The sequence below is a fragment of the Schistocerca cancellata genome, chromosome 2 (assembly GCF_023864275.1).
Source record: "Schistocerca cancellata isolate TAMUIC-IGC-003103 chromosome 2, iqSchCanc2.1, whole genome shotgun sequence".
Lineage (NCBI taxonomy): Eukaryota > Metazoa > Arthropoda > Insecta > Orthoptera > Acrididae > Schistocerca > Schistocerca cancellata.
In genome coordinates this window covers 866,228,336-866,243,978 of record NC_064627.1, presented here as the reverse complement: position 1 = coordinate 866,243,978, position 15,643 = coordinate 866,228,336, and the positions used below count along the sequence as shown (strand labels likewise).

General features: G+C 38.4%; 1 protein-coding gene across 1 annotated transcript in view; it reads left to right on the top strand.

Moving 5' to 3' along the window:
• Positions 1-15,643, top strand: part of LOC126159435 (voltage-dependent T-type calcium channel subunit alpha-1G-like) — a 633,155-nt gene that overhangs the window by 592,237 nt on the left and 25,275 nt on the right. The window contains exon 33 of the mRNA XM_049916549.1: positions 115-407. Within this exon, the coding sequence (XP_049772506.1) occupies positions 115-407 (293 nt within the window). The remainder of the gene's footprint in view (positions 1-114; positions 408-15,643) is intronic.

Here is a 15,643-nt window from a genome sequence, read left to right as displayed (position 1 = left end):
GTCACTAGTTGCAGTTTAAATATATGTCTGATACAATTAATGTATCTTTAGCTAAACAGTTCACGAAAACAAGTTTTGAAAGGTCAGAAGTTCAAAGTATTTTACATCTTACAGAATGCAGTGAAAAGAGACCGTGCCAGGGACTGGGTGAACATGCACACTTTAGTAACTTCGGCATGGCATTTCTCACTCTGTTCCGTGTAGCTACAGGAGACAACTGGAATGGAATAATGAAAGACACATTACGTGAAGACTGTGACAATTCAGCTGATTGTGTCAGAAACTGCTGTGTTTCGACAGTGATAGCACCCATCTTCTTTGTTATATTTGTTCTTATGGCACAGTTTGTGCTTGTGAATGTTGTCGTTGCTGTGCTAATGAAACATCTGGAAGAATCACACAAACAGGTAAGTAAACTATTAAAGTTTCATTTGCAGACTATAAAATAACTATGCACTGTCACTTACTAATTTGTTGTTGCTATTATTCATGCATTAGATGCATTTCCAGAAAATTTATGTTTTTCAATCTCATAAGCATTTTAACATTTCTTAGTAACATTTACACAGTATGGTAACATGAATTTACACAGTTGGGTAACACGAAGAAAGAAGGATATGGATGTCTGCGCAGGATCCATAATTCTCATAGAATATAAAACAAATTATAGTCATAAGCTCAAGATGTAATGTTCCATGGAGTAATAGATACACTATCAGTTTTTTGTATGGTGCTCCTCATAACCACAAGTGAGGTATTGCCAATATTGAGTGTAGTGCCTCTCAAAGTCGTATGTTTTGAAATAGCACATGATGTTCAAGATGGGTCAAAGAGAGACTAACGGAAAAGTCCATCCTGGATATCAATCAAGTGGTAAACCTGAGGACAAAATGTGCTACAAGCATAAATTTTAGAATGCTGGCTGTTGAAGTGACAGATAAGTGATAGCAGAGATGGTAGGGATGGAAAAAGTACTGAACACAAAAACTTGTATCTTAAATTTGCAGATGAGGAATTGAGTGCAAGGCTGATGTTCAAAGTGTTATGCAGTGAGCAGAAGAAACTGAATGATCATGTGCTTGTTTTCTACAAAATTTGAAGCATGTTTTTAAATTCTAATTCGTGACAATAATAACTCTGTTTTTAGTATGATCTGGATACAAGATTCCGAAGACCAAAGACGGGTGTGCCAGCTTCTTTGCACCACATAGGCATGCCATGCTCACTGCATTCACTAAGGGCAAGGGTGAAGGAAAGGAATAATGAATCTGAACTGAGGAGTGTTCCAGATAAAAAGAGTACTGAAATGATGTCACATTGTAACAGTGGAAGCATGAAAGAGACATAAAAGGGCACCTAATCATCGTTATAGTAAAGGCCTTTGAGGATGCCTAGCAACTTTGAAAATCATGATAGGCAATCTGTGTCAACACCCAAGCAACCTACTGCAGAAAATGTTAATCATAGTACTGATAAGTTCTTGGACTAGGTGTTGCAGAAGTCAGAGCTGCTGTAATTAGTATTGCTGTTGCTCATTGAAATGGTAATTATTAGAATTTCTATTATTGCTGAGATCCTTTCTCATTTCATTTTAGGAGTTTCAAAATAACTACATCCATAAGGAATGGAGAAAATACATGCAAGAAAGTCTGAGAGTTATCAGACAGTCTTTTTGTAATATGTTCACTGTACTAACATATAGACTTGTAAACAGGAATGATGACACTTGAACTAAACATGGTCAAATACAATGCAGTACAACACAACAAATCTTTAAATATTGTACTGGGCTCTACAGATCAAGTCCATGAACATTGTGATTAACTCAGTACAAGCGCAATTTCCAGTACCATTAAGGAGTCCTGAGTGCAAAACTGTAAGCAGAGGAAGCAGATGCCATTGCATAAGATGGCAGGAAAGCCTCCACTGACCAAGCACCTTGGTGAATGTTTCTATACATTTAAATTCCAAAAGACACCATGGGAACTGGAATATAGCCCAAGTCACACCTATCTACAAGAACAGCGGAACTGATTGACCGACCTATTGTCGTAATTTCCACTTCTATCTCTAGTGATGTTTTAGAACATATTATGAGTTTGGACGCTGTAACCTATCTGAAAAAATGTTGTCATGTTCAAACAATGGAATTCCATGTCAGAATATGAACAAAATAAGGAAAAGACAGATTGCTACTGACCATAAAGATGAGAGGTTGGGTTGCAGACAGGCACAACAAAAAGACAGTTAGACATTAGCTTTCAGCCAAAGCTTTCTTTGGAAAAGGAAATACACACACATTCATTCACACAAGCAAGCACACTTCAAATGTGATAATGCATGCATGAGGTGTGCTTGCTTGTGTGAATGAATATGTGTATATGTTTCCTTTTCTGAAGGAGGCTTTGGCTGAAAGCTAATATTTAACTGTCTTTTCCTTGTGCCTGTCTGCAACTCATCATGTCGTCTTTACAGTGAGTAGCAATCTATCTTTTCCTTGGATTGTTGTCATCATTTTCTGCAGATGTGACATCCTAAAAGCCAGAAACAGAGATAAACAACTGGATTCTGAGTTTCTATGTTTTCAGAAGCCTTTAGTTCAGTACTACACCAATACCTACTACATAAGATATCTAGCCAGATTTGCAACTGGATTTAGGACTAATTGATAGGCAGACTGCAGCACATTATCCTAGTTAATTAGTCATCCAAGAGGGAAGAATGAATTTAAGATATTTTTCAAGGAAGTGTGATGTATTGTATAGTGCTGATTTGAATCGTAGGACTTTTGTACATAATGTAACAACATAATAGGAAATATAACCAGATGATAATGATAATATCCATTCACTTTTTGACAATACTGTAAAATACACTGTGTGAGGCTCCACTTAAATTTATTCCAGATATTCCAATCACACTGTGATATACCATCTCCTTCTTTAAACAAAATGAATTTGTGTAAACTTGCTACAGTTGAAATGATATAAATTTGTTCAGTTTTAAATTCGATGAAATGTGAGCAGTCTAAATGGGTGGTGCAGCTCAGAAATCTTAGCCTAATATCTGCTCATTGTCATGGAATTCTTCCTGAGAACTGGATTCATATTGTTGGTCCATTTATGTGGATTAAGGAACAGAATCAGATATTTGTACTATTATAAACAGCAGTTCTGTGCATCAGACTAAAAGTACCTTTTGATAATTTTGTTGACATCTTTAAGGCTGCATTGTTTTGTAGATTATTTGAATTACTTTGAAAATTAAAGACTTGCTTCACATAGATTTGTTTTTCAGATTGACAATATAAGATCATATGCTATTTCAAATTGGCAAACGGAGGAAAATGATTAGCATTCCATAACATAACTCCATTACATGTTAATTACAACCGAAAATGATACTCTCTTACATTCCTGCCAATTGACCGAATTCTGTAAATTAGATTTTGATGTTTCATAGTAATTTATATTCTTCAAAAGGTAGAAATTACTGCTTCTAACATTTTTTTGGATATTTTAATGTTCCCATTAATTGAAATCTGAGTAATTACTTGCCATAAATGAACTGAGAGTTGTGGTACTGATCAGTGCAATATACTTCCAAAACTGATTTGCATCAACTGCCTGACAATAAATGTGATGCAATCAGAAGATACGGCTGTATGTCAATGTAAGTTTGCACACATGTACGCCATCAGCAGGTATGTAAATGATTAGAGCTGCAGTTCTGTGGCAACTAGAACAGCCACTAATATGTGTTAGCATTATTCATGTTTGATGGTGTTACAAGGGTAGTGGGGTATATAATAGGTGACTAGATAGTGTCAGATGTTGAGTGAGCACTGTGAAGGACAGAGAGATGCGACATACTCTTGTGAGACAGTGTTATCAGCACCCGAGTTTCAAAGGGCCTCATTGTGTGTCTCCCTTTGGCCACATGGCCAAACGATGCAATATCCAGATTGGAGGGGCGTACAGATGTGACCAGATGGGAACATCAGGGCTGGCATACTCGTCATTAAGGTTCTAGTTGACCATTTCTGTTGGCCAGAAGGGAAGATCACCATAGTGTGCACTAAGTCCACTGTAAACCCTTCACATCAGTGCCTGCCATCTGAGAACAAATAATGTACTCCCTTCAACATTTTGTGTCACCCTGCACCATTGGTTGGTGACTAGCAGCAGCCAGATTCCAGCATTACCCTCCCATGCATAGGCTGCCATTAACAGCACAACACAAACAGCTGTATTTTGAGTCAGAGTACCTGACCATGAAGTGTGGACTGCTGATGAATGACATCATGTTGTTTCAGTGATGAATTGTAGTTCTTCACTATGTGGATGACCATCATCGGCGAGTATGCAGTGACCTGAGAAGAGGTTCTATTCTTCCAAAGTTATGGAGAGGCACATTGATGTTACTCCTTGCATCAAGGTCTGGAAATCCATTGGGTAGGACATCAAGTCTTGGCTGGTAGTGATTGAGGGAATTCTGAGGGCACAACTGTATGCATGGACATCCTGCATCCTCATGTGTTACCTCTCAATTAACAGTATTCTGGTGCCACTTTTCAGTAGGATAATGCTCATCCACAAAGGAAATTTGTCTCTATGAACTATCTGAGTGATGTTGAGGAACTTCCATGGTGAGCAAGAGCCCCAAATCTGTCCCTGATAAAAGATGCATGGGACCAGCTAGGAGGTCAACTCTATACCAGTGCCAGTACCCAGCATATCAAGGATCAGTTTCAATATTTTCGGAACTGAATCAGGGCATGCATCCAGGCCAGAGGGAGTGCAGTGTCACACTGATAAGTGGGTTCACAGTGTCAAATTTTGTAAATTTGACTCATTTTTGTAGTCACTGAAACAACATTAAATATCCCTTAACCCTGATGTTTAATTTCATTTCCTCCTCCCCGTCTGGGTGCCTCTGGGAAACTGCAGTACATTATAAAACAGACTGCTTACAGAAAACAGTATAATGACCTATACTGAAATAGTTCTGAAGGATGAACTCACAGGGAACATCAAGCACATACAAAGATGGACAACAAAAATTGCCAGTTGCTTCATTGACTCATTTGAGAACATAACAGACAAAGTGCAAAACAGAAAGGCAGAAACCTGAAGGACATATAAAACCTTTCAAAAATTATTTCAGTAACCCCCCAGAGCTAGTTTGCAAATTGGAATGTTAATGTTCTTCGGACTCTTATCTGGTGAAACTGGAACAGTAAAATCAGATTGACAACAGCTGACACAGAGGCAAATTATGAATCACTGTTCCCATGCTTTATTCCTGAGTAGAACATGTGGTGAGATAAAATGTAGCCCTGACACACACTTAACAGGAATTGCTGAGTAGAGATGCTGATACAAATATCAATGTAGAAGTGTAGGAAAATTCTGTGTGGTATAGTTGTGTACTATCATTTCTGTTTGACACTTCTTTTATACTGAAATTATGTGGGAACAATGAATTTCTCCACAAAAGTGAGAGTTGTCTTCATGAAGTATATTCATACGAAGCTGAACTCATCCTTTGTAAACATGATATACTGAATGATGGTATTAGATTTCAAATTTATTCTACAGTTCTAGAATTCTGAAAGATATATCCTAAAGTCCCCAGAAACTGGCTGCAGTTTGTGCCAGAGATGTAAGCAATATAGACAGTGTCTAGCATTTCTTCTTGTTACTAATTACACCATTCAATGTTTGGAGTAGCTTTTCTGCTAAGCTCTAATATAGTAAAGACAGCAGTTATGTCTTTTCTTCCCAAGGCAAAGTTATTCCATACATGTCCCATAGATCACTAGCATGAATTATGTCAAAATTCTACCTATGCATTATTTCATTCCAAGTATGTTCAACAGGTGAAGGAAATTGATCCTTGCATGACAACGTACAGTACCAGTATGTTTCAAAAAGGTGTGTACGAAAATGCGACTTTTCAGAAAGTTATATCTTGGGTTCTATTCATTGTAGAGATAGGGGTTCAAGTGTTCTGGATAGACTGTGGCCTTGTTACCATTTATATACCTATCAGAAGGATGGTCATACTATAGGTATCCTACAATACATGGTCAGAATTTAAACACTACACACACTTCCTCCAGCCCAGGCACATTGAGCAAATCGGTTGGTCCTGTTGTATTAAGTGTGATCTAGGGTGAGCCACAGATGACTTATAAAAGCCCTATTAGTTCATGTGCAGTTCCTGAGAAAACCCTGAAGAACCATGATGTTTAGGTACTAAAAGTACCAACTGTGGGGGTGGCCTCTTCTATAATTTATATTCATGGCAAATCATCAAAATTTTTATTACATGTTCATAAGATGATGTTCTCAGGAAACCTGGAAACTTTTTTGATATAATTATACATTACTGATATCCAGATGTTCAGAGTTACTGTACTTATGCACATAAAATATACTCATAATATCCAGCCTGAGATGTAATTGTAGTTTTAACTGCCATAATGGTGAAGGCACTGGTGTCATTGCAAGAGCTCTGAGGTCACAAAATCATGTTTTTAGTTGCCATTTTTTCACCAATAAAACTTGTTGATGCACTATCTCTGAATAATGGGCACTTCATGCCGATACAGGCTGTCTTGACCTGGAAGTTATTGATTGTGCCACCTGACAGTGTAAGCACCTTACAAAAGTTATTTTGTCATTCAAAATTCTTTGTAGTTGCAAATCAGATACCAGATTTTTTTGTGTACTGAATTTGTTGCCTAAAAATGTGTATTTTTATGTAAAGTAGTGTAAAGTGAACTTGCGTTGGATGGGAAACAGTTTTGTGTTAACCTTATATTATGTATACTTACATGTACAAAAGTATGTACGTGTGTCAAAGTGTATAAATAAACCATTAAAACTTTAATGATCCACAGAATTAGTTTTATATAAGCAGCGCACCCTGCTGTACAAGGGGAAAGAAGGGAAGCAGCTGAAAAATGCTCCTGTTGAAGCACATAAAAGATAAATATGTTCCTCTTTGAACGATTCCTTTAAAAGATTCTGACATAAAAGTGGGAAACCAGCTGCCTCAGTCCTCATTCCACACTCCAAAAATGAGAGGGCAAGAAAGCAGAGTTTTAAGGTATTGCATGAAACTAGTCTATAATTCATGTTATGGGATGCCCATGCAAGCTTTTTTATCAAAGGGGAGTCCTTAAAATGGGGACTGTGCAGAAATGACCAAGTGATGGCTCTCCAAGTGGAGTTCTCAGTCAGAATGTACAGTGGTACAACATCAAAAGAGCATGGCTCATGTTTTTGTAGGAGAGTTGGAAAATATGAGAAAGGATCCAAGTGGATGCCCTTCAGATGATGCCCTGGAGTTGGTTTTCAACCAAGGCTGCAGACTGGAAGCTTTACCAAATGCAGAAGTTGTCGACATATAAGATGAGGGATACCTGTGGGCCAATGGAGGTTACTAGCCAATCCATGGCAATGAGGAAGAATGCAACACTCAGCATGGAGTCCTGTGGGGATGCCATTTGCTAGGACCCACAGGGAGCTGAGTGTTATACCAACTCTAACCCAAACAACCACTGGAATAAAAGTTGATGAATAAAAATTAATAGAGAGCCTCAAAAGCCCCAGTCATGGAGGAAAAGTAAAATGTAGTGACTCCAAGCTGTGTCATATGCATTGTGTAGGTTAAAAAAGACTGATTTATGGTGTTAGCACTTAGAAAAAGCCTGCTAGATTGCTCTTTCCAACATAATCAGATGATTGGTTGTGGATAGTTCTTCCTACAAACCTACTGATAGGGCAACAAAATGCCCCATGCTTCGAGTATGCAGTGTAATCAGCTGCCTACCATCCTTTCAAGCAGTTTGTGTTAATGAGGCTAATCCGTTATTGACTGTCAGTCAGTGGATGTTGGATTTTTTGCCCAGCTTAAGGATCTTGACATTGACACTATCTCCCCACTGTGAAGGGAAAAAATGCTGTACCCAAATATGGTAGAATATTCTAAATTGGTGGAGTCCTTGAGTAACATTCGGATATTGGATTATCTGATTGTGAATACCAGTCAGCATCTGGGGCCACATCTTGTGGCAAAGCAGTTCCCTGTCAGTGAAATATTCATTATATAATTCGGGATGGTGGGGATGAAGGATAGGGGGATGTTGTCAATTTGCCTTTATGTGTTCTGTAGATAGCCAGATAGAAAGAGGACACTAATGCTGTCACAAAGTCAGTCACAAGGTGTTCCGCAAGAACTGATATGTATATGCTAGACTTAGTGTGAAGCCACTTACAAATGAGAATGGTGGTCTGTGAAGAATATCACTTGAGACACTGCATTGTCTTTCAATGATTCTGAATAGCTGTTTCACTGTCATTGGTCCACCATGGTACTATCTGGTGGTGGAGGGAGACTGCAGAAAGGCAAGAGCAGTTCCAGCAGTGTGGTTCATCACATTGGAGATGTCTCCCACAACCTTATGGATGCAATCTAACAGAGAGAGGGCGAAGGTGACGACAGAGTACACAACTGACTGCCTATTGGCTTTTTGAAGAGTGCAACATGGTAATTCATCTGTCAGGTGATGACAGGCAATTGACAGGATCACCAGAAAGTGGTCACTGTCATGCAGATCATTGTGTAGCGATAAATGCAGTGAAGTCACGAGATTTAGGAAAAACATCATAAGGTCAGTAGCTGGAAAGGTGCCACAGGAATTACTGAAGCAGACTGGAGTATCATAATTTAAGAGACACAAATTGAGACCAGAAAGAAGTTGGTTAATCAGATGGCCCCTACCAGATTAAGTGGTGCTTCCCCACAGGGAGTAGTGTGCATTCAAATACCCAGGTGGAAGAAAGGTGGAGGGGGAGGGGAGAAAGTTGTTGGATTAAGGTGGTCATCTCAGAACAGGCAGTGGCCCTGCCTGGAAGTAAAGAAATGTTGCAAATGATGAACTCTTGGGTCTTTGGGTCTTTAACACTCGCAATGCTATTGCTTCCAACATGGTGCACGGGGAGGGGGAGGCCTCGCGAAATCCACTCACTGATGACATCTATGTCAATGATACAAACCCCTCCAGATGCTCTCTCAGGACCAGTATGGTTCCAACAGTGTTCATGGTAACTTGAAGAGTTGGGGAATGGTCATCAGTGTTCTTGGTGAACAACACAGATCACAGAACAAGAGGAAATTAGTTAATTCCAGCAGGTAACAGTAAGATCCATTGCAGTTCCACTGAATCATCAGACTGATGGTTTCATTGTTAGGCATGAAGGCACCAGGGGGACAGTTTATGCCTCAGCATACTGTCTGTCACTGTAGGCAGTGGAACAATCTCAGTGAATACTGATGTGAAATCCACAGGCATGGGGGAACCTCTCACCTCCGGGGTCACTAGAACAGCCTTTTCCCAAGACTTCTTCTTCTTCTCTTTCATGACATTTGGCAGTTGAGGTTCTTCTGAGGGCTTATCTGCTGCAGGTGTAGGAATGGAAAAAGAGCAGGCAGCGATGAGATTCCCAGTCTATGACTCCTTCAGCCACTGGCTGGTGTCAGGCCTCTGATTTCTAGATTTCCAGAAAAAGGGTTCATGCGAGGGAGCCATGTCACTGGTACATGCTGGAGGAGGATGCTGCCTCTCCAGGCAAGTGGCTGAAGTGGTTCCATTCAAACTATGAGAGGGGAAGGACTATTGCCTCTAGCATCAAGTTTATTTCTGTGGCTACTGGATGTTTATGTGGAGGGAGTAAGTGCCTAAGATACTGCTGACAACCTGGCCACTGCAGTTGCAAAGTTCAATATCAGTGAAACTAGATACAAGTGATCATATTTTTCTGAGATTCAAAATATGAGAGATGGTCTGTGACTCTCAGTTCCTGGATTTAGCATTTTGTGAGTAGGTTAGGATGCTTTGGGGATTGGGCTGGACAGTGATCCCTGCAATTGAGACAGACAGATGATAGTGCACATGGTGATTTTTCGTGAAGTGGACATCACTGTCTCCCCAAACCATGCTGTATGTACTCTGAGAACACATATGTACAAAACTTTGACATTTAAAATGCCATGTTTGGGGCAGGAAATACAGCTTTACATCCCAGTGGTAACACTTGATTTTAAAATTTTCTGGAAGCAGACCCCTTAACAAAGAGGATAACTACACTGGTGTCTGTGTACTTGCTCTCTGGATGGCCATGATATACACAATGTATCCCTTGCCTCTCCAAATGTTTGCAGCATTATCTTACATGGGAAATTAATCCCTGTACCATGTTGAGGTTCTTATTAAGCATGATGGTAACAGGTAAATCACCATCATGTTTACAAGGGAGTAACAACTTGGACTGAGTGAACCTGCAGCATATGAAGTTCCGCTCCTTTCACATGCACACTTCCTTGAAGCTACTGAAATGCAGTTCTTAGCTTGAAAAAGCTACAGAAAAAGCAGTTGTACACCTAGTAACCACAAGTCATACACTAAAAATTGTTTTGTTGGTGGAAGGTTAATAATAGTTAAATGAAAGTATTCTTGTACATAAAATTTCACTCTATTATGGTAAGCTTGCATACATCAGTTACTACCAAGCCTTACTCTAAGATGTACAAAGCCTGGAAAGTCCACGTGTACACATCATTCATAACTGTAGCCAGTTTATGGTAATTATTAGTTATCCTTCCTGAATGTTTACAAATGGATTGTTTTTTTTTAGAATAGCTCACTCAAATGTTGCTATAATCAGTCTCACATAACAAAATGTTCATGTTCGCGAGTAAGCAGCAAGCCATGCAGAATTTAGTTATTTAAAATATATCCAAAAGTTCTGAATTTCACACTATGCATTATATTGAACTCTCTTCCACACTTTACGGCACTTCTCAAACATTTGGGTACTGAAATATCACATAAGACCTATCAATAGGTCTGATCATTCTGTGATCTAAGCCCCAACTCTATTCATCTCTCTACACAAAAGAAGTTTCTAGTCCCCAAAATACATGTGAATATGCTAATTTCTGATTGGCAGAGAAACATCACTGCCAGTCAGAAAGCAACATCAAACCCACTCAATCCCATGCACACGCACAGAACCAATCAAAACGTGTCACTGAACCAGAACAGTAAATTAACATAAATAAATTTTGAAAACCCACAAATATAAAATTAATTGCCTCTTAACAGAACTACTTTACCGAAATCATAATCTTGTTTCCCAGTACCATAAACTGATGAAATAATTTATAAAAAATTCCATGGAATGAATGACTAACACACACATCATTTTCGAACATTCCTCACAAGACTAGTTGCTTCAATGTATAGTATAAAAAACTTTACATGTAACATTATTTCACATTCACACCTTCATTACTGTCATGACTAAGCTCAATTGTAATAGTAGTTAATAAACAATTAAGAGATTAAAGGAACAGACCCGAAAATAAAAATTACAGTATTTCAACTGCAGCTCAAACAGTGTCTGTCAGCTAGTGACCTCTACCAGATGCCACCTGTCCTGCCCGTGACTCATAATGCATGTCTGTTCACTGCTGTTACGATCTCAATAGGCACAATGTAGGGCACTATGCCTCATGCCCCCTTTAAATATGAAAAAGTTTTTCTTGCAAATAAAAATTTTGATTCTTTAACTCAGACATCACACATAACAGTAAAACTTTTATTTCCTGTACACTTTCCAATAGTTATAAAATTTTCGTTTTTCGTAATGGACTGTGTGTCTGTATTTTACACCAATTAAATTCTCTCCTACCTTCATGTTGGCACTTCATTAGCATCACAATTTTTCTACACTTGTTTCTCATATATGTAGGGCACCCTGGTATGTGGCATCCATAACATCTGACCTTCAGCTACAGTCCAAGTTTCAGTTAGAAGTCCATACTTCCTAAAAACAGAGTTTGCTCTAAGCCTGCAAATAACAATTACATCTTCCAGAAATGAATCATTATTACATATGTTTCTTAAATTTCATTTCCCAATTAATTAAAGTAACAGAGACTTTGCCCTAACTAGTGCATTAAAATGGCACTCAATTAAATTTACTTGACACCATAAGTAAACAAATCAAAATAATTTCAAAACTTCAGCAAGTTACGGTAGCTAATGCAAGTGCCTTGGTTATTTACTTAGTGAAGTGAAGTATTTACATTAAGTAGATTCAAGTTATTTAAAAATAGATTTCATCTAGAACAAATCATTCTTTGACAATATTTACAACACAACATAGTTACCACTGCTTATACCAGTTACTTCATTACAACTCATGTACAGTCACTCATCTGGTAAAAATACTAGAGTGAAGCCACAATGTCTCTCTCTATCTTCACCATGATGTTTTGACTTTACAAATTCAAAAAAAATCATTTACAACTTTTTTGTTTCACCTTCCAACTCTCTGACATATGAATTTAGCCAATGTCAATATTTGTAATCTCCTTTCCAAACTTCAGTAGATTCTTTACATCACCATACTAATCAGTTAATCTCAATAATCACATCCAGTACTTTCCCATGTTACAAAAATCTGTTAACCATTTTCCACCAGAATGACATGCCTCTCCTTCCAACAAGTCATCTTACTAAATTGTTATCTGTTTTTCATCATGACAACACACCTCTGGTTGCAACAAAACATCTCATTCCCCATTAGTCCCCAGTTACTAATATGTTCCTTCAGATGTCACCTTCAACAAACTTTACATAACCAATTCAAAATTCACTAGCACAAAACCTCTCATTACCCCAAGTTACCTCAAATTATCATAAGTCACTTCATTTTCACAACCAAATCCTATAATCACTTCAAATTACCTTAACCCTCCCTTCCACAATTAAACTTTTCTTTCTTTCTATAAGCTTCAACATGCAGTACCCCCTGTTGCTTCTACTTTTCTACAGAAGTGAAAAAAGTTAAGGATGATAGACAAAAGTTCAGAATGAGAGAAGAGAAAGATTGACAACACAAAAATAAATTAAAGTCGTACTGTCAGTAACTTGAGTATCTGCTAATCGACAGTTATCTAGCATTGCAAAAAGTGCAATGCCTTCTGTGGTATTTACCCCAACTCCTCTTTTCTATCTGCCTACTACCTTCAGCGTTACCAAACTCACAACTTTCAAGGGCTCATTTCTGGATCTATTTTCCCCTGGTTTACCAATTACTACAATCCAATTCTCTCTTCATCTTACTTTCACATGGTTTAACAAAACGAATGTGCCTGGTCAACACGTACATTCATAACACAAGCAGCAGAACTTACCTCATTAAGCTACATTTCTTTGCTTACAGATTCAGCTATCAGAACAACATAAACACCTTTTTCTTCCATATAAACCTCTCATACTTCCTTAAAGTAAGCACCTTTTTGTGCATTACCATTTCAACCACAACATTCTAAACTTCCACTTTTTCATTGGAGTAAGCACCCATTTTGATGTATTACTACATGCAAAAACACCAGTTTCAGTCCCTTCTGCCCGTACTCAATAACCACTGATTTTCGCTGAAGCAGACTCCACTTTACTTCCTTCAGTACTGTCACTGTTGTCCATCATTAATCTCTCATCGCCACAGTAACATTCATTTTACCAAACTCCACAATTGACTCTAATTTATCATCCAGAATGGATACCAGAATCTCATTACTTCCAAATTTAACTTCCATACAGAACATTGAACCCTCAGAACATAAAATTATACTACAACAAAAAATTTTTCTTGCCCTACTTTGCTAGAATTTTTATGCAAGAGATGGCAGGTGTTACAAGTGTATAACTGTACTAATGATTCCTTTTCCAAATCACCTCATCCATAAAAGTTGTTGTCACATCAAATGGGAACCCAGATAGAAAACAGTAAAACAAAAATTGAAGAGCACTTTGGGAATAGAACTCGAATATAAGAGAGTTAAGATAGAGTGCACTAGAAAATAAGAATGGACACACCCAGCTAGGGAAGGTACTACTCACCAAGTGGTGTGCCTACCAAATTCAGCAGACCCCCTACTTCATTTTACTCCTCCTTCTGACTATCATTTAATTCAGCTATTTCTTCTACTTTCCCTTCTATCTTTATCTGTACAACCAGCTACTCTTATGGATCAATCCCCATTTCCTCAGTGCCATATTCATTATACCCATTCATGTATTTCCTTTTTCTCCAGTACCTAATGGGAAAACTGTCACTCTCCTCAGCAGCCAGATTCTTTTTCCTAGAAAATGGCATCATTCCATTTCTTCCCTGTATTTCCAGCATCATAGAATCTTCATTGAAATCTAGCTTCCCTTGGTATTTATTGAAGAAGTCCATCTCTATCAACATGTCCACACTTAATCCTTGAATTACCAGGAAGTTGTTATCCACCCGTATACCATTTACTTTAAGAGACAGCAATACTTCATATTTAATGGTTTTCTTTACCTTTTCTGTGGCTACAATTATTTGAATCCTCATAACAGGCATTATTACTAACTCCTCCTCATTTGTCAAAGTATCTGACCACTTCTGACTAACAGCTCAAAGATCTCTGCCACTGTCAGCTAAACACCGCACTTCCTCTCCTAGAACCACTAACTTAACTGCTAGTTGTCCAGTCTTCTCGCCACTATTACTGACTTCAGATTCATGTAGTAAATCACGTACAACTTCCCTTCTCTCAAAACCTTCCCCAGGCCTGGAGATTACAGAGACATTTGCAGGATTCTTTTCAATATTTTTCCTCTTAGTAGCAGTCAGTCTGTCCACTAATGACAAATCAAAACACCTTGACACATCTCCTTTTTCTTCCTGAACCTCCTCTAATCCATCACTTAACTGACCCCCACTATGGTCACCCTGAGCATGCACCTCTGCCCTTACTGCAAACAAATTCTCATTAACCACATCCACAATATTTCTCTGCAATTCTTTACTATCTGTGCTCTCCCGTTCTTCATCAAAAGATTCCTTGTCTGTTACATTGTTCACGTTTCCTTATTGATTTGAACCTGTTCATCATCTGTACACACTCGTATCAAATCCTCATTACTGCAGTGTTCCTTCCACCTGTTCCCATTCAGGAACTCACCTAAGCCACTATTAAATACACATTTTTTGATGTTATTTACCTCATTTGCATTTCCCACATCATTGCTTCATTTTCAGTCGCTTCTTCGTACACGTCACAAAAGGAGTTGCTAGTGCTCGCAGACTCCTCTGTTGCCTGTTTTGGACATCACTATCTTAATATATTGGAGATCGCAATCTGTTAGCACGTCATTATCAGAGTTAGTTTGCCTACCTGCCATAGCCTGACGCCAACCTCTTACGACTCTTCCCCTGTCATTATCTCAAGACACACCCACTCTACGTTTACATTCTGTTGAAATTGTGTTTTATTTGGAGGCCTAAAGTTTCCGTTAGCCTGCTCCTCCTACTGCTTTAGTCTCTCCTCCTTCTGCATTAGCCTCTGTACTCTTTCCAGATAATTAATAAATTTGTTAATATCATCTCTGGGAGAAGCAATTATTTTGTTACGTCAGTTTATAGGCAACTTCCCATCTAAACCCATTATAATCTGCTCAGGCTCTAGTTTGTTAGTGAGATACAATAAATTAGCAACCCACTTTAAAGCAAATCTTTTCACAATC